Consider the following 19,581-nt stretch of genomic DNA (forward strand, 5'->3'; position numbering starts at 1 on the left):
GTTATCTAGGTGACTATATCAGTGGATGGAATTCTGACCACGACGGGCTACACACAAGAAGACTACACCATGTTGGGCTCCGATGATTTTTTCTATGTTGGAGGCAGTCCTAGCACAGCAGACTTGCCAGGATCACCAGTCAGTAACAACTTTATGGGTTGTCTCAAAGAGGTAAATAATGTCACCATCATAATTATCATTCTATCATGAATACCTAGAGATTGGTAAGGAGCAGGGATTTTGGAATAAATCTCAATTTATTTTGCATTCTTCTGGTTTGAGTTTCGTTTAATTAGCTTGCTTTATCAATCTAAATCTAAAAAGATAATTTGAGATTTTGTGAATTCACAAAGTTGTAGTCTTAGACACTTAACTCCGCCTCCTTTACCTATCTCTAATATCATGAGTAATCTACTGTATGACTGAATATGCTGTTTTCTGAAAATGCTTAAAACGCTACTGAATAATACATGCTGCCTTTAATAATACAATGCAAATATTAAAATCATTTTCGATGTTATTGAGTGGGTCCAATCTTTGAAAAGTTTAGGATCTCTATGAGTTTTTGATAATGCAAAAACAAAAAATGAAGAATGTTGTCAATCAAGGTAGAATACAATAGCTAAATAATTATGTATGAATGTTATGTTTCCAAAATGGTTTCGGTTAATTTTTTCAACTAGGTGTCAGTCATCTTTTAATGGGCTACATTCAATAATTTAAATGAACTTATACATACATACATACATACATACATACATACATACATACATACATACTTACATACTTATACATCCTCTAACCTGCAGTCTCTGTGCATCTCTGAAATCTGTTCCAAAAGTTATCCAGATATTAAGGGCAGGCAGGATAGCATCTTATTGCAGGAATAAAGTTATTGTCTCCATTGTTGGATGCAGTTGTCATTTAAATATGTAGCACTACTAGGAATAACAATATAGGGGTTTTACAAAGAAACATTAAAATATGTTTCTTGGTAAAAGATGGAGGAAATGGCTGATATATGAAATCTCATACCCAAGTCCAGTAAATCTTTCCCAGCATGTTTTAGTGCAGAAGTTGAGCTATCTCGCTGAATAGATTTTCTATTACCAATACATAGTTATACATATTTCATAGAGCAGGGGTGTCAAACTCAAGTCCCAGGGGCTGGATGTGGCCTGTAGGGTGCTTAGATCTGGCCCTCAGAGCCACTCTGGAAACAGCAAAGGACCAGCCTGCGGTGCCATTGCCAGCAAAAATGGAGCTACGTTTTCACTGGCAGAGGGTTGCAGGAGGCCGTTCCAGCCAAAAATGGAGCTCGGGAACCCGTTTTCACTGGCAAAGTGCTCAGGCTACCACAGGTGCCCCTGACATGTGTGATGTTAAACTGGCCACACCCACCTGGGCCATGCCCACCCTGGGCCCCTGAGGTCAAACACAACCCTGATGCAGCCCTCAGTGAAATTGAACTTGACACCCTTGTCATAGAGGAAACTTCCCCTTCTAATAAAACAAATAGGAAAGTTTTCATGTGTTATCAGATCAGTGGGTCTGAATGTATTTTATATTAGCACTTAGAGATGAGCTATAAATTACATACCAATATAGTAGGAGTGCTCCTTTGCATCATTTGCATGTACAGAAGTGTTGGTTAGAAATAATAATTTAATTAATTCATGGAGATCAACAGTGACCATAATTTTCAAATTATGGATTAGGATGGATTAATTGAAACAAAATGTATACTTCTAAATATTATAAGTGGGGGGGGGATAAATAATGGGTAATAATAGGTATTATGTATATTTTGGAATCTTCTCAAAAGATTTATTCATAACTAAAAATAACATGATGGATTACTAAATATAGGAAGAATAAGTGCCAAATGTACCTCTTTGGGGAATACATTTCATAATCTAGAGGCCACACAGAATAATGTCCTCCTTGCATTGACAGTAATTGAGCTTCTAGCAATGGTGGCATCTTTAGAAGGGCCTCTGCTGTGGGTCTTCATAACCAAGAAGGCTCATAGTTAAAAAAAAGCACTCTTTCAAATAATCAGGTTCTAAGACATTTCTGGCCTTAAGGACAAATAGTGTCATCTTTTGGGACCCAGAAAATGTGCCTTCTCTGTGGCGGCACCTGCCATGTGGAATAAGGTCCTCTCTGTGATCCTGAAATACCTGACTTTGTGGTAGGATGCATGTGACATTCTGTTTCCTCTTTAGAGGTAATTGATGATTTTTTGGTTTCTGTTGACATTGTATTGTCATTGTGTTATTTCTTTGTGTTTTTGTGTGTAAATGTAATTTATATTATTATATTATGTTCTTGAGGCAGATAGTACCAAAATCAAATAAATAAACAGGAGCACCTTAAATCAAGCCTGGTGATAATTTGGTAGTCAGCACAGATCTTTTAATAACAGTTTTATATGATTCCTCTATCTTGTTCTGGCTGCCATATTTTTCTGAAACCTTTCATTAGTAGGCTAATGTGAGTGCATAGCAGTTGTCATATGGATTCTAAGAACAATGTGGACAATTGCTGTCAATTCTGCACAGGAAGTGTCAGAATATACTTCCTGTGCAGAATACAGTGGTTAGAATACAGTACCTTAGGCTACTTATGCTGACTGCCAGCAGTTTGGCAGTTCAATTCCCACTGGCTCAAGGTTGACTTGGCCTTCCATCCTTCTGAGGTTGGTAAAATGAGAACCCAGATTGTTGGGGGCAATATGCTGACTCTGTAAATTGATTAGAGAGGGCTGTAAAGAACTGTGAAGTGGTATATAAGTGCTATTGCTATTGCTTCATTGCTGTCAGCTTCCAGATAAAGGAAAGATGGTATTTAGGTACTATAAGGTTAACTAAAGGGGTAATTTTGCATATTTTACAATTCAGACAGACTTTAACAGTATTGCCGGTAGATGACACAAGACATTCCACAAGTACCTTCAGAAAAAACATCTGAATTCATCAGATACCTGAGTAAAACAATTTTAACCAGTTTCCTGTTTGGGATATACCCCAATCAAGGAATGCTAAACAAGCTATGGGTAAATAGTAAATAGCCCAATCAAAGAACCTCCAAGATGACTCCTACCAAGACTGACAGGAAAGCCTCTAGAATATAAACTGAGAAAAAATCCCAGTCCTTACCACCATAGCACTGATGATGTTGCCTAGTTTGTGAGAAAACAACCAAACTTAGAGAGCACCAAAGACCCCTCATGTCAGCCCTGAGCTACAAATATCTGGCTTTATTGTAATATTTCAAGTGCTAATAAAATTTTATTTTATTTTCCTTTTTGCTATTATACCAGCAATGTTATGAGAGAAATATTTTGTTTCATATCTTCATATCTTCTGTTATTATCAGACTTCTGAAATAGTCCAGGCAAGAAGCACACCCAGAAATACTACCTGTACTTTATTGTATAATTACATCAACATAATTTTGCAAGTTTGAAAATACATCTCTCCCTCCCCCCCTTACCTTTGCAGTCAGTTAAACTAGAGAGCATCCCTTCTGAGATGTTTGTCATGCCCAATTTCTTCTGGGGACTCAGCAGCCTCTTATCTGATCATTGTGTAGGGCCATGGCTCTTCCCCCTGCCTCAAGGGGAATAAAAAGGATTGTACTTTAGTTATCTAATATGATGCTATCTAAAATATGGCAACAAACCTTCACAATTGATGGACATCATTCTTTTAAAGTATACAATACTTCCATTGTATAAAAGTATTTTTATCAGATATTTTCCATTAATGTGTAATTTTTAAAAAGAATCTAGTTTAATTCTTTCACCATACCTCGGCATATCTTACTTCCATCATACCCATGTACTTATTAGATTCCCCATTGCTCTTTAAATTTTCCACATCTCACTTAAAAAAAACCACAACTCATCAACTCCATCCAGCCACAAGTTTCTTAGCTTTCCTCTCAACCCAGTTGGATATCTCCAGCCAGAGCAAAATGGGACATGTGTTAAATGTTCTAACCAGGTTCCTGGAGATTGTCAGGGTCTGGATGAGGAGAATCAGGTGTAGACTCTACCCAAAGAAAAAGGCTCTTAATTCAAAAGTCTACTATTTCCATGAGTAGACTCGAAATCTTTTGAAGAGGTTCTAACCCAGAGAGAACAGGATTTGTGGATGGGAAATCCTTCTGATAAAGCAGCAGATAGAAGCCATAGTTAGACACAGCCTTTTCTTAGCTTTGACTGATGCTCAGCTGTAGCCTTTTGTGGAACAGGTTATACTGATAACAATTATTCATGTCCTTGTTATCTCTCATTTGGATTCTTATAATTCTACATGGGAATGTCCTTGTGGACTATCAAGAAAGTGTAGCTCCTCCAGAATGCATCAACCCACATGTTTTACTGTTCAGGTTTAACGTTGCCATATTAACCATTGCCATGGAAGCTGCATTTGTTACCAGCATGTTTCTGGGTTCAGTTCAAGGTGCTGATCATCACCATTCCAACTCTTAATTACTTGGAACCTGAATATCTAAAAGACCAGCTTTCCCTGATGAAATCTACCTATTCTGCCCAAACATGCATTGGAAGGTGTAGAGAGAGGCCACCCAAATAGAAATACATATAATTGTGACTCATTTCCATAGCTTATCCTTAAAGAGAAGAACAGCCCTCATTTTTATAGCATCTGGTAAAAACCTGGCTTTTCCAGAAAGTCTTTCACCATTAATTCTCATGGCAGTGTTCTAAGATTTAGATTTATTACATTTATCCAAATGGCAGACCTGCTTCTTTAGAAGGGTATGATGGATAATGGAGTTGGTAATAAATCAGATGGTTTCCATACAAACTGTAACTCTATCTTATTCAGTCTGCCTATATTTTGTGTGCTCCATTCCTCCAGCCACCATATGGAGTCATCTTCAATACAACCCACAATACTGTTGTGGCCCCGCCCTCTGAGCCTGTCCCATCGGAGGAAGAAAGCTCCGAGCATGAGGAAGAGGAGTCAGCCAGGCCTCCCTCTCCAGGCCCCTCCCCTCTGGCATTGTCTCAAGTGCCGGTCGAGGGAGAGGAGACAGCTGATTCGAATCAAAGTGATAATGAAACATCATTCTTGGACGCACGCCTTCGAAGGCGTGATAAACGTTTGCAGCAGCTTAGGAGGCGTGCTAGGGATTAGAACTGAGTCACTGGACCACACCCCAGAGACTATATAATAGAGGGTAGTGGTCAAAGGATCCTTGTGACGAACAAAGCAAAACCTTGGACAGTCACTAAAGCCTCGTCCGGAACTGCTGGGAGGAATATTATTTCTGTTTGGACTTTCTTGAACGTTCGTATCTTATCTGTCTGTTTGTGAAAATAAAGTCCCTTGGCAGATGGTGTGTCTATCGCTGCCAAGAGGGAGATAAGAACTGGGTGCGTTCCAAAGTGTTTCCTTAACCCTCGGCTGGCTGTGTTGTGTGTGTGTGGGGACGGGGACAGATCAAATACAGACATAGTTGGGTGTTAGCACATGTAGATTACATTTTAGCCTGAATCAATGTATTCTCTCTCTGGGATTTCATTAAAAGTATTGAATACATTTTGGGAGAGAACAAAGCTTCATGGCACCCAGAAATGAGTTGCTACAAGCTCAACTGCTGTTCCATGAAGGCTTCTGAATGGAAATGTCCACTCAGGAAGGAGCTAAACCACTGATGGTTAACCTTTTCGGCACTGAGTGCTGAAACTGGAGTGCGCGCCAGTACCCGGAAGAGAGCAGCTGACTGGTGTGCATGCATGCAGCAGCCAGCTGCACTTCTGGGTTCTATCGCATACATGTGTGGCGGCCAGCTGCTCTCTTCTGGGTTCCGTCACACATGCATGCCAGAACCCAGAAGAGAGCAGTTAGACCAGCTGGCTGGTGCGTATGTGTATGCCGGAACCCGGAAGAGCAGCTGGCAACAGCACACATGCCCACAGAAAGAGTTCTGTATGCCACTTCTGGCAACATGCCTTAGGTTCGTCATCACAGAACTAAACCGTCATAAAATAGAACCTCCCATCTCCAAGCTTTGCAAGCATATCTCTGTGACCAAGCTTTCCAAGTGGAGTAGAAGTATACCATAGCTAAATAGTCCAACCCAGACCAGGAAAGAGGCCCGTAACAACTGTGTCAAAAGTGTTCTTGACTTTTGGCTAACAAAGTAGTTACTGTTTTGACCTGAAATTTTTATTTCAGTTACCTTTATTTCAATTGTGCAGTTTTTACATAAATTTTCACTTTATTATAAGGGTATCCTCAGAAAAGTTGTCTTAATATATCCTGCTGTATGGCATAATCTACACAAAAGACTCAATAGTGAAGGCAGTTCTCTCAATTTTGGATAGATTTTATTATTCACCTCCATAGCCATAGTCCATAATATAGATTATTTTATATACATAGTAACTTTCACTTGCGTCCTATTTCTTTGATGTAAGCACATAATACCAGTCTTTTCCAAACTCTGTGCCACATGTTCCAGTTCCATATTTGTTGACTCACAGTTGTTATCACTTTAATTGCCTCAAGTGTAAAATATCAGTGGATATCACCTATCTTCTATCACCTATCTCCTATTATATAATCTTCTTGTGCATTCCTGTGATGTGATTAGATTAGATTAGATTAGATTAGATTAGATTAGATTAGATTAGATTAGAACAGAACAGAACAGAACAGAACAGAACAGAACAGAACAGAACAGAACAGAACAGAACATTTATACAATGCTAGGCAATCTACATAATATTCCTGTTTTCCCATAACAATCCTGTGAGGTGAATTTGGGAGTAATTGACCAAAAAGAAAGAGAGTAACTGACCAAAAGCCACTAGTGGCTTCCATGTCTCCTGGTTTCTGGTCGTCAACCAATTATGACTCATTTTCCAGGATAGTTGTATAGTTTATATATGAAAATATTTTCTCATTTTATTATTCAGTTGGTAAAGAGTTATAATATAATCTTTCCATTTTCCTTTAATTGCATTTGCCTCTAGTACATCTTTCATAAACATGTATTTATGAACCTTAATTTTACATTTTTCTATGATTTTTTCTGATCTTAAAAATAGCTCTCAATTTCATTTCTTTCATCCTCTCTCTCTTTGTAGTTTCTTGTGTGATTCTGGAAGTCTATGTTCAATCATTATAGATCTTATTTTTTAAGGTTTTCATCTCTCAGCTTTCTTTGGCTATCATTGTAATTTGTTTTGAAATTGTGGAAATATCTCTTTTCACATTGATTTTCACATTATCACAAGAGCTCAAATTCTCTTTAGCATAAGATAAACAGATTGAACACAATACAATGAAATACAATACAATACAATACAACAATACAACAACATAATACAATACAATACAATACAATACAATACAATACAATACAATACAATACAATACAATACAATACAATACAATACAATATAATACAATTCTTTATTGTTCAAGTGTGATTGGAGACACAAGGAATTTGTCTTTGGTGCATATGCTCTCAGTGTACATAAAAAGAAAAGATACATTTGTTAAGAATCATAAGGTTCCACACTTAATGATAGTCATAGGGTACAAATAAGCAATCAAATCATACTAGGAAACAATCAATATAAATCATAAGAATACAGCAACAAGTTAGTCATACAGTCATAAGTGGGAGGATATGGGTGATAGGAATGATGAGAAGATTAATAGTAATAGTAATGCAGACTTAGTGAATAGTTTGACATTGTTTGACACAATCAATAGTTTGACAGAATCAATGTATTCCTTACATTGATTTTGTATTTATAACTTACATGTATTGTTGGACAAAACTTTCTAGCACACTTATTCTTCTACTTTTCTAAGTGTAACCTTTATATTTGACACCAGTAATTTATTATCTGATTCATAATCTGCCCCTGGAAGGTTCCTCACTGATTGCATTACACTTCCCCATTTTATGGAGTTGATTTGATTCCAGTGTTATCCGTCTGGTGATGTCCAGCTGTGGAATTTGTATTTTAAGTTGTGTGAAGCAAGTGTTGGCAATAAACAAAGTCTTTCCCCCTAGATTTGTTCATTTAATTCTGGTAATGTTTACCAGATCCAAATCTTCATGTAATTCCAAGTTTTATCTTTCTCCAGCTTTAATATTCTATTCATTGATTAGTAATATGACATATTTTTGATATCACATTTAGCATCACTTCCAGTTTCTCTTAAAATTCCTAAATGTCTTCCAGATTTTATCTGTGGTGGGTATATATGCATTGTAGAGGTGGGTTTCACTTACCTTTACTACTGGTTCACAGTGGGAGTGCGCACACATGCACGCTTCTGCGCATGCACAGATCACCAATGATGACATCATGGTGGGTGGGCAGAGCCTCCCACTAGTTTTACTACTGGTTCTATAGAACCAGACCAAACCGGGAGCAACCCACCACTGATGCATTGAAGTTCACTGGATATCCATTAATTGCATTAGACATGGTTCTAATGCAATTTATAATTGAGCACATACATTACTTTGCAATGTCCTTTGTAAATATAATTGTCTTCATATGGCTTTTCACATTCCTAGAACATCCAATTCAGTATACTTCATTTCTACTTTAATAATTTTAAATTTTTATTGGTATCTCATATTCCAGTTCCAACCATGGTCTTGTAGAATGAGGAACATTTCTGTCAGTCCTGGCATGAACTGAATATATAATCTTATGCTTCTTTGCATAAGATCACCCCACACTTTGAATCAATTTGATGATTCCCCCCCTAAAAAAAAAAAAATCTGGCCTTGATTGCATTTCTTGAAATAGCTTGCTCTTAGGTGAAGACTCAAAAGAAGACTTTGTTTGATGTTGCCTCAAGTATCATTTTTTTAATGTTGTAAGCCATTGGCAGATTTTATCTTTATCCATTTTTCCCTAAATGTTTTATAGAAATTGACTGGTAGTGATTTTCCTTGCCAGTATTCTTTTCATGTTTAATGCATTATTTTGATATTCATGTTTTGTTTCCTGTTCATTCAATAAGTTCTAGTTTTTAACTTGTGCCTGTTCTTGCCTGTATTTTACATAATTAGCCAATGCAAGTCTTTCTTCTTTGATAGTTTGATTTGAAGTAAACTTTTGCCTGCATTTTTGTGCAGCAGGTATAATCTATCAATATCACTATGGGGATATAATCCATACTGAATAGTCATCAGTTTTTTTATTTTTCAGTCCAAACTGTTGAGTTCAACTTTTGCTCAGTTAATAATTCAGCAATGTATGATATAATAGGTATTGTCTAGGTATTATTGCCTTTGATGGTGTTTCCATTGCTAATTCTTTAGCAATATTCTCATTCTTTGGATATATTCTTTACTAACCATGTTTTATCTTGTTCATGCTTGATGTTATCCAACTATAAATTGCCCAAGTACTTTTAAGTTTCATCCTGATGGCTTCTGATGGTTTGGTCATTTGGCATTTCAATTCCATTACTACTCATAAATTTATCCTGGTTTATTGGTACTGTAGCCTATTTCTCTAAGCCAAATTCTAATGATATATATCAAAGACTGGATTTTGATTTCTGATTTCCATAAAGCTCCAGATTATCCATAAAAAAGCAAATGTAAGATTTTACAGCATTTTTTACTGTTTGATAGCCAAGATTTGTTTTCTTCAAAAATATTAAAAATGTTATCATAACAATGAGAAATAATAAGCAACCTGTTATTAACACAGCTGCCTGCAATTACTGCAGGTTCGAATCTTACCAGGCTCAAGGTTGACTCAGCCTTCCATCCTTTCTAAGGTAGGTTAAATGAGGACCCAGTTTGTGGGGGCAATAAGCTGACTTTGTATGAATATACAAAAGTATGAAGGCTATTGCTTAACGCATTGTAAGCCGCCCTGAGTCTCCGGAGAAGGGCGGCATATAAATAAAAAAATAAGAATAATAAGAATAATAATGAAAGATGCATCTTCTAATATTGGCAAACCTATATTTTTCATTTCCAATTGCTAATTCTGACTTCCACCTTCTTTATTTTTTCTATAAATATTTTAATGTTTTTTTCTGACATCAATTGTTGATGAATCCAACAATGTGGTAATAAATCAAATGCCTTTCTATAATCAATCTAGACCATTATAATAGTGTATTGTGTAATACTATATAACATATTATATAATATGTTAATATTGCATAATATTATATGGTTTGTTACACAGTCTAAGATGCTTAGATTGGCATTTTTAACCACCTATCAAGTCCTTCGCAAGGACCTGGAATAGGCAAATGTTGTTTCACAGTGTGAAAAATATCATCACAGGATATAAACTGTTCCAAATAAAGCTGCCTTTTGCAATTGACTGAAGGTGATGCTGTCCAAATGTTTGGGATTGAACCCAAGGCATTTATTGGCACTATATTGGGGTTTCTCCCCCACAGTCATTCTACTTTTATTTGCAGGACTTTGAATTTGTGATTTTCTCCAGTTCTGTTCTGCTGTCTCCAGGTACTGTCCAGTATCTTGCAAGTCTGAATGGACCTTCTCCCCCCCACCATCCTTTCCCCTTCACGGGAACTAGGGAGGGTCTTGTCTGCAATGCTTACTCAGGTTACATGTCTGCTCCAGACTCAGTTTTCTTGTATTAGTTCATTATCTTGGTTGCAGCTTTCCCTCCTCCTCTCTTAACATTATTCCTTCTCCCATTATAGGACTTAATTTTTTATTTCTTTTTATTTAATACTTTTGGCTTGAATTTATAGACTTTTGTACCTATCACTAATATATTAATTATTTTCTACGTAATAGAATTTTGTAGAAAATAGAATAGATTTTCACATTTTTCACAGTGGATCATTATGGGTGGACAATACTGTATTGGGAATGAGAAATATTATAGTTAACATTTCAAGCAGAGGAATAAAATAAAAAAATGAAAATGCATCTGGAACTATTGCAATACAATTTTACATCAACAAATGCATGTAGTTTACAATATCAACAAATGCATTAACTAGCTACTGTAATTAATCAGTAATAAATATAGTAAAAAGTATAGTGCAGCTGCCTTAATAGAACAGTAATAATTTCTGTGATGGACAATGTCACTTTATCTCATACTATGTCAGACATGCTCTATGTACACAGTTGTAATGAGTTCCTCAGAAAGCAAACGTGTGCAGGATATGGAATACAAATTCAAGTACTGAAAATGGTGGAATAGAGTCATCATTTAGGTATCTAATCAACATGGCTCTTAATGAAAGCTCATACTAGTTGGACTATATGAAATAATGAGAGGGCTTGGGAGGAGACCAACTTATACAAGAACAATATTCTTTTTTGAATGTCTGATTGCTGGTAATATTATATAGAATATTCCTGGGGTAGAAGGTAATCTTAGTTACCAGTCATGTTTTATGGGTTAATTTAAAGGACTAGCCATACTTTAGATAAAATAATAGTTTGATGACTGAATGATTTAGAAACGTTTTTAAAGCATTGGTCTTAATAGGGTAGAAGTATTGTTTAGGCTTTGTTGTCTTTGTGGTAGTCAATGTGTCTTAATTTTTGTATAATTACATGGAAGCTTCTTCAGAACGGAGCAGAAATTCTGGTCCAATTAGAAAAAAAAACTATTGTTTTTAACTAGCCAGCTTTTTATAAACCATATAACAGTTGCAAGAAATGGATGTTCTCGAGAAGTAATGGATGTTCTTGAGAAGTCATTTCAGAAGAAGAAACTGTCTGTATTACCATCATGCTTTCCAGTTGTGGGAGTGAAAATTGTGGTATTGTCAGTATTTGGCTTTCTACAGCATAATTAATTTAGGTATGGAAGATACAGAGCTAAGGACAGTAATAATCTTTTGCGTATGATTGTTGCATGGATAATTGAAATAGTGTTCTTGTTCCAAATATGTAGGACAGAGAATCAATTGAATTTAACTAGGACGTAAACTGTTATTATGTCTCTTGAAAAAAGGTGGCCTGTACTTACAGAACCTAAGGAAAATTCCCATGTAAAGAAGTTTCTGTTTCCAGTAAGTTTCTGTTTACTGGAGGCTTGAGAAAATATAAAAGATTCATATTAAAATAACAAAGTTGGGGAAAACTATACATCAGATCAATACAATAACACCATAGCTAGCTAAACTCTGACCTTAGTAACCAACATCTTAACTCAAACCTCTCTCTTGATGGTCTTTATTTTTATTTTTAGATTATTTTTATAATCTATATAATTAGATTAAAATAAATAAATGAAGGAATAAATGATATCCTCCAAAAGCACTACTCAAAAATAAAAATGAAGGGTAACTGCAGCCCAGTTCTTTTTTTTTTTTTTTTGGGGAAATATGTCTACCTGTTCAGGACAGACAAGAAAAAAAGAAACAGAAAGATGATAAAGAACTAATGTATTACTGGCAGTCCTTGGTTAATGATGGCAGTTGCGATTGGAATTGCCATCACTAAGTAACATGATCATAAGGATCAATGTCAGGTGACCATACTATTTAGTAATGACAATTATGGCACTCCCAGTTGCCATTATCAAGTCAGGACCTTACATGAACACAGCTTCCTACTTCCAGCCATCTTCCCCATTGACTTTGCTTGTGGGCAGCTGACAGGGAACATCAGAAATCACATTTACATTACAGCAGCAATGTTGCAACAGCTGGAATTCTGAGGCCTGGTTTTAACTACTAACTACTGTTAACTACTGTTGTAAGTTTGAAAAGTTGCTAAACAGCTGGTCATTAAGAAAAGTCCCCCTTTAACTGGTTTTTGTTAAATAGACCACTGTTGAGTGGCATTGACTATCATAGTAACCATTTTGTGAATATTTCAAATAAGATTACGGGGCCCAAGATGTTTGGATGAATTTATGTTTGAACTTACACAATTTACAATTCCTGAACAAATATGCAAACCAAAAACAGCTGCTTGTCAATATTCACACTTTTCCAAATTGTTTTGATACAATGCTTCTATCCTTTTAAAAAGTGTGATTAAAGTGCATATTTTAGGGAATGTCCTTGCAGAAATTAATACACGCAAACATACACAGTATATACTGTGTATATGTACACAGAGAGAGAAAGAGAGAGAGAGAAACAGAAAACACGAATATTAGAATTATGCACATTGAAGCAGATTTTTATAAGAACAAATTTAAGGTTAAAAATTAAGAAATCCAGAAACTTCTATAGTGTAGTGCAAGCCTGATAGATCAGCAAATGATTGATTCCTCAGGAACTTCTTGAACCAGCCCAAGATTCACCACTGTGCCATGCTGATGTAGTGGTTAGAATGTTATCAAATAAATATATAATAATATATTTATATATATTATTAATAAATAAATAGTTATCAAACTCTATATACCACTAATTACCACCAAAACCCCAAAAAACAAATTACCCATATCAATAAGAAAGCTCCAATCCAAAAAAAAATCCCTCTGGAGAAAAAACATAACTGGCTATGTAGCTGACTTTAAAAGCCACTACAAAAATATATGCCACCAAATAAAGACTGAAAGCACCAATTACCGCACCAAACAAGAAGAGAACCTCCTGCGCATGAAATCCAACCATGCCTTCTATAATTTTGTAAACAGCAAACTTAAAGATTCAAGATCCATCCCACCCCTAAAAGGACCTAACGGTAAAGAATGCAATGATGAAGCACTTAAAACAAACCTCTTCAACACATACTTCAGCTCAGTCTTTGTAAACAGCAATGGCTCATGCACAACATTCCCTAATTGCACCACAAATAACTACAATGATCTAACACAAACAGATTTCACAGAAGATAATGTTGAAAAGGCACTACACATAGTAAAACTATCTCTATCGGACCTGATGGACTATGTGCATACTTCTTAAAAAAGCTTTCCATTGCTATAGCAGAACGCCTAAGCATAATCTTTGAAAAATCCTTCAGGACCAGCTCCCTAAACAAACTATGGTCACTAGCCTATCTTCAAAAAGGGAGACTCCAGCCTAGTTAAAAATTTCGCGTCACCTGCAAAGTAATGGAATCAATCATTAACCAATCCATTACCTTCCACCTAAAAACAAACAACCTACTCTCTAATAAACAATTTGGTTTCAGAAAAAAATTATCCTGTAATTTACAACTTCTACACTGCAAGAACATATGGACTACAAATATCGATCAGGGCAAAGCAATAGACACAATTTACATATACTTCTGTAAAGCCTTTGATTCAGTGGTACATGACAAACTACTTCTAAAACTAAAATCCTATGGCATCTCTGGACCCCTATATAATTGGATAGCTGCATTCCTGTCAAACAGACAACAAGTGGTCAAAATAGGGAGCACCCTATCAAATCCTGCACCTGTTAATAGCGGTGTCCCCCTAGGCAGCATTCTAGGACCAACACTCTTCATATTATACATGATGACTTTGCAATCATATTATAAGCCACTGTATTTTCTTCGCCAATGATGTAAAAATATTTAACTCCACAGAAAATGCTGCTACCTTTCAAAAAGACCTTGACTTTGTGTGGGAATGGTCAAACAATTGGCAACTCCAAATCTCAACCAACAAATGCTCTGTCTTACACATTGGCAAAAAAAACCAGAACACAAAATAATGCTGAGTGGACACGACCTTGTAGATGATCTTCACTCTTTCAAGGGACTTGGAGTACTCATATCTAATCATCTAAGTGCCAAAGCCCACTGTAACAACATCGCCAAAAAGGCATTAAGAGTTGTAAACCTAATCTTGTGTAGCTTCTTCTCCGGTAATATCACACCACTAACAAGGGCATACAAAACATTTGCTAGACCAATTCTTGAATACAGCTCATCTGTCTGGAACCCGCACTACATATCAGACATTAATACAATTGAACATGTCCAGAAATATTTCACAAGAAGAGTCCTCCAGTTCTCTGCTCACAACAAAATACCTTATGCCATCAGACTTGAAATTGTGGGCTTAGAAAACTTATAACTACGCTGTCTTCGGTATGACCTAAGCGTAGCTCATAAGATTATCTGCTATAATATCCTGCCTGTCAATGACTACTTCAGCTTCAACCACAACAATACACGAGCACACAATAGATACAAACTTAAAGTAAACCTTTCCAAACTCGATTGCTTAAAATATAACTTCAGCAACAAAGTGCTCAATGCGTGGAATGCACTACCTGACTCTGTGGTTTCATCCCCAAACCCCCAAAATTTTAACCTAAGACTGTTCTACTGTTGCCCTCATCCCATTCCTAAGAGGTCTGTAAGGGGCGTGCATAAGAGCACCATCGTGCCTACCGTTCCTGTCCTAATGTTTCCTCTATTTGTATCTATTTTATGTATCCAATCTATGTTTATACTTATTACCTAATACGTTTTTGACAAATAAAATAAAAATAAAAATGCAGTATTTCCGACTGTCAGCAGTTCAAGTTTCACGAGTCAAGAGTTGACTCAGCCTTCCATCCTTCTGAGGTTGGTAAAATGAGGACCCAGATTGTTGGAGTCAATATGCTGACTCTGTAAACCACTTAGAATGGGCTGTAAAGTACTATATAAGTCTAAGCACTAAGTGCTATTGCTATCAATAATAGTCTCAGATCCATTATTAAGCATGCTGGCTAATTCTTCAGCCAGAGGCAAAGCAGTTCTCATTCTGTCAGTTTATTGTCCTCTGACTTTGAGCTCATAACTGGAGCCAACTATGGCCCTTATCTGTTTATTCTAAGATTTATTACATAAAAACATTTGTGTGGGTTTAAATTCAAAATATTCTGGGTGTCTTCTTTCTGCATGGATCTTACACTCTCAGTATTCTTCAAATAATTCTATTATTGCTGAGAATTATTGGTGTTGAAATCCACACTTCTGGAGGGCACCAAAGCTGATAAAGCATGCAGCAAGAGAACCCTAATGCAAACATTCAGATCAGGTTTGTTTGTTTTTTTAAAAAAAATATTTATTTGGCTGCCCATCCCACAAAAAGTGAGTCCAGGTGGCATTTACATTGTAGAGGAGCAGCATTCTGAAGATTGCTGGCTTTAGGGCCCCATCTCTAAGGCAAGCTAAAGAGATTTCACTTGTTAATGCAATACTACTTTTGTCAACACTGATTTTGACACATTATCGGGGGTGAAATCCAGCAGGTTCTGACAGGTTCTGGAGAACTGGTAGTGGAAATTTTGAGCAGTTCGGAGAACCGGTAACGGAAATTTTGAGTAGTTCATGGAACCGGCAAATACCACCTCCGGCTGGCTCCAGAGTGGGGTGGAAATGGAGATTTTGCAATATCCTTCCACCAGGAGTGGGAGAGAATGGGGATTTTGCAGTATCCTTCTTCTGGAGTGGGGTGGGAATGGATATTTTGCAGTATTCCTCCCCTGGAGTGGGGTGGGTTTGGAGAGTTTGCAGTATCCTTCCCCTGCCACACCCACCAAGTCATGCCTACCAAGCCATGCCATGCCCACCAAGCCACGCCCACAGAACTGGCAGCAAAAAAAATTTGGATTTCACCACTGCACATTATGTAAGAATTTAGATACATAAGGAATGTGTCCCTTTAAACTTCATTACCCCTTCTGCAGAATGAGAATGTCACATTATATCCATTTAAAGGAGGCGTGTCTGTATGTGTGTTTGTGAGTGTGTGTTACATCATCTAATTCCTTAGAAAATTGTTCACAAGGCAAAGAGCGATCATAGATAAGATAAATTAATAATTAAAGATAAATTAAAATTATTATACAATATATTATGAATCATACTTGGACAGTGCTACTGAGATTAGCACATATTTTATGATTTTAATTTCTGATTTAAAGTTAACTATAACTCAGCTATAACTCAACTTTGGCTGACAATATATTCTTGCCCACTGCATTTGGTTAAATGGTGATAACCATTTAAAATACGACAATCTTTAAAGTGACAACCTTTAAAATATATCTAAGAATTTTCTTTGGTATGTTAATGAAGATGCTATGAATTTAGACTATACCAGTTTCCAAGGATCCTAACTACCTTGACCGCATCTGCACTTCACATAAGAAAATGCTGTATGGATGTGTAAAATTCACTGTGATTGGATATTTGGTAATATAAATGTACAGAGCAGATGTTTTCTAGATGTTTTCTTCATAATTAGTCTAACATAAATAGCTCTGAAAAAGAGAAGCACAAAACATTCATTACCAACTTTATCAGTCCTCATGCTAAATTAAAGTTCCTTCCTTCATTTGTTAGAACTCCAAATAACTATTATAACTCCTTTCTCTTATTGCACTTCCCGGAGAATACTCAATGGAAAGAGCTTAAATTCATTGAAATAACCTGGACCGAACAATGGTGGCATTGCAGGGGTTGCAATTTATTTTAATTACAGTTCCTCACCTTGGTTTTCATTGTCAGCAAGACAAAGAGGTTTGATTGAGGGGAAAAAAAAAAAGCTTTCAGACAGTGATTATATTGAGGTTATATAGAACATTTTCTACATATACACTTATTTTAGTAGCATACCTACCTATAATAGCTTTATTAATAAACTGAAATTTTATAAAAAAAATATTATTGAATTTTCTACTCTAGACACAATAGTATTAAATATAATACAATCCTCATCATCTTTCTTTAAAAAGGTGATACTGTACTCAGTACAAAGTATTATCTAGCAGTTAAATTTAGACTACAGGTCATCTATAGTTTAAGAACAAGTTCTGTTCCCAAGATCCATCTTTTAGTTGAATTTTTATGTAAGCCGAAACAGTATTAGTGTATAAAACTGTATAATTAGTACTGTTTAATGAACTTGAACCATTGTGTATCTAACTCAAATTTTGCTATAATAGGCTCTGTTTTTAATTATGGGTCATCCTTAAACTGAAGTATTCTGAATCCAGGGGCTTGCTGTATACCATTTCCTAAATGAAATCTTTCCAGGTATTCTCATATATGGAGGTAGAACACATTTTTTTAAAAGTGTTGATACTATAACATCTGAACAATTGTCAAACCTATCACTTGATTTATGGGATTATTTTCATGTTTGCAGCAAGAATTTCAATTTAAAATCCTTCAATTCTTTCAGACATGTGAAAAATATATTCTTGTATTTCCATGAAATATCCTACTCGTCCATCTTATACCTTAGCTACATTTAGAAATGACACTAGCCGATTCATATAACCTTTGAGCAGTGTTGGGCTTCACGGTTTGTTGATGATAGTTTAGATAATAGATTTCCTGATATTTTACTGGTAATTTGCCTTCAGAGACAAGGTGGTCTGCTACAGAGACCCTAAGCAACTGAGCAGGGAGTGATTGGTCTCCTATCTTTATAGCCAGCTACCCTGATTTCTGATTGGTCTTTGACTATGCTAGTTTCTGATTGGTGCATATTGGCTGATCTCTAATTGGTTCTTTGTTTGTGCCAGATCCCAATTGGTCATTTTAGTGGTGTTGATTCTCAATTAGTCTTCATTCATACTGGCTTTTGATTGGCCATTTTTGAAGTGCTAATTCCTGATTGGTTTTTGGTTTGTCTTGCTTTATGCTGTAATATCTAACTACTAGGTACAAAAGATAACCCTAAACATTTTTAGGTGTATCTGACAAAATTTGCAATAGTGATCTATTCATCAGAATTAAAATATCCATAATAATAGCTGAATTAACTATTTATAATAGCATCTTTAAAACACTCATTATGTATACTTTGGCCTATCCAATTTTATATCAACATCCTTGAGGGATGGAGTAGTACTGCCAGACTTGAAGGAGTCAATGATATGCCCCATCCGCAAGAAAAAGAAGAGGCCCAACTTCTCTAGACAATTTTCATCCAATCTCCAAATTCCCCTTTCTGGTTGGTTGCAACTACAGAGGGCCTTAAATAAAATTTCTGTACCTTTTCAGTACAGTATCAGGCTTGGCCATAATTTGATGTTGTTGTTAGTTGCGAAGTAATATGCGACCCATTGCTACCTCATGGACAACGTTCCTCCAGGCCTTCCTGTCCTCTACCATCCTCTGGAGTCCATTTAAGCTCATGCCTACTGCTTCAGTGACTCCATCCAGCCACCTCGCTCTTTGTCATCCCCTTCTTCTTTTGCCCTCAATCTTTCCCAGCATTAGGCTCTTCTCCCATGTTTACATGAGGCCAGTGGCGAGATAATCCATTGGGTCAGGGTCAGCTCAGGTATGATGAATACATTTTGATACTATGATACTAAGTATCATCAATATGCAGATAATTTATTTGTTCAATTTAGATGCCACTCAACTCCAGTTTAGCTATCGGTGGCTTACAGTATTCAGCAGAAGGGTATTGGAATCTGAGTGTGGAGGAACATCAAACTCAATCCTAGCAAGATCAAGTTATGCTTTGACTTCACAATTTCAGGGACTTTCCACTGTTGGTGAGGAATAGGTGCATTTGAATTGGTGCACTAGCTGAAGGTCATCTTGGACTCCCATGCTCAAAGGAGCATGTGATAACCATGAACAGATGGTTAATAGGTTGTCTGAAACTGGTTGTTTCAATCATTTCAATAATCC

The 19,581-nt window shown here is 36.3% G+C and overlaps 1 protein-coding gene across 19 annotated transcripts in view; it reads left to right on the plus strand.

Annotated features, from left to right (window-relative positions):
- NRXN1 (neurexin 1) overlaps positions 1 to 19,581 on the plus strand; it is a 952,284-nt gene that overhangs the window by 318,506 nt on the left and 614,197 nt on the right. For all 19 annotated transcript variants that reach the window (XM_070932260.1, XM_070932263.1, XM_070932252.1 and 16 more), the window contains one exon: positions 10 to 171. In XM_070932260.1, the coding sequence (XP_070788361.1) occupies positions 10 to 171 (162 nt within the window). The remainder of the gene's footprint in view (positions 1 to 9; positions 172 to 19,581) is intronic.

This window comes from Pituophis catenifer, unplaced genomic scaffold (assembly GCF_029215685.1).
Source record: "Pituophis catenifer annectens isolate HBS135680 unplaced genomic scaffold, rPitCat1.0.hap2 SCAF_1, whole genome shotgun sequence".
Classification (NCBI taxonomy): domain Eukaryota; kingdom Metazoa; phylum Chordata; class Lepidosauria; order Squamata; family Colubridae; genus Pituophis; species Pituophis catenifer.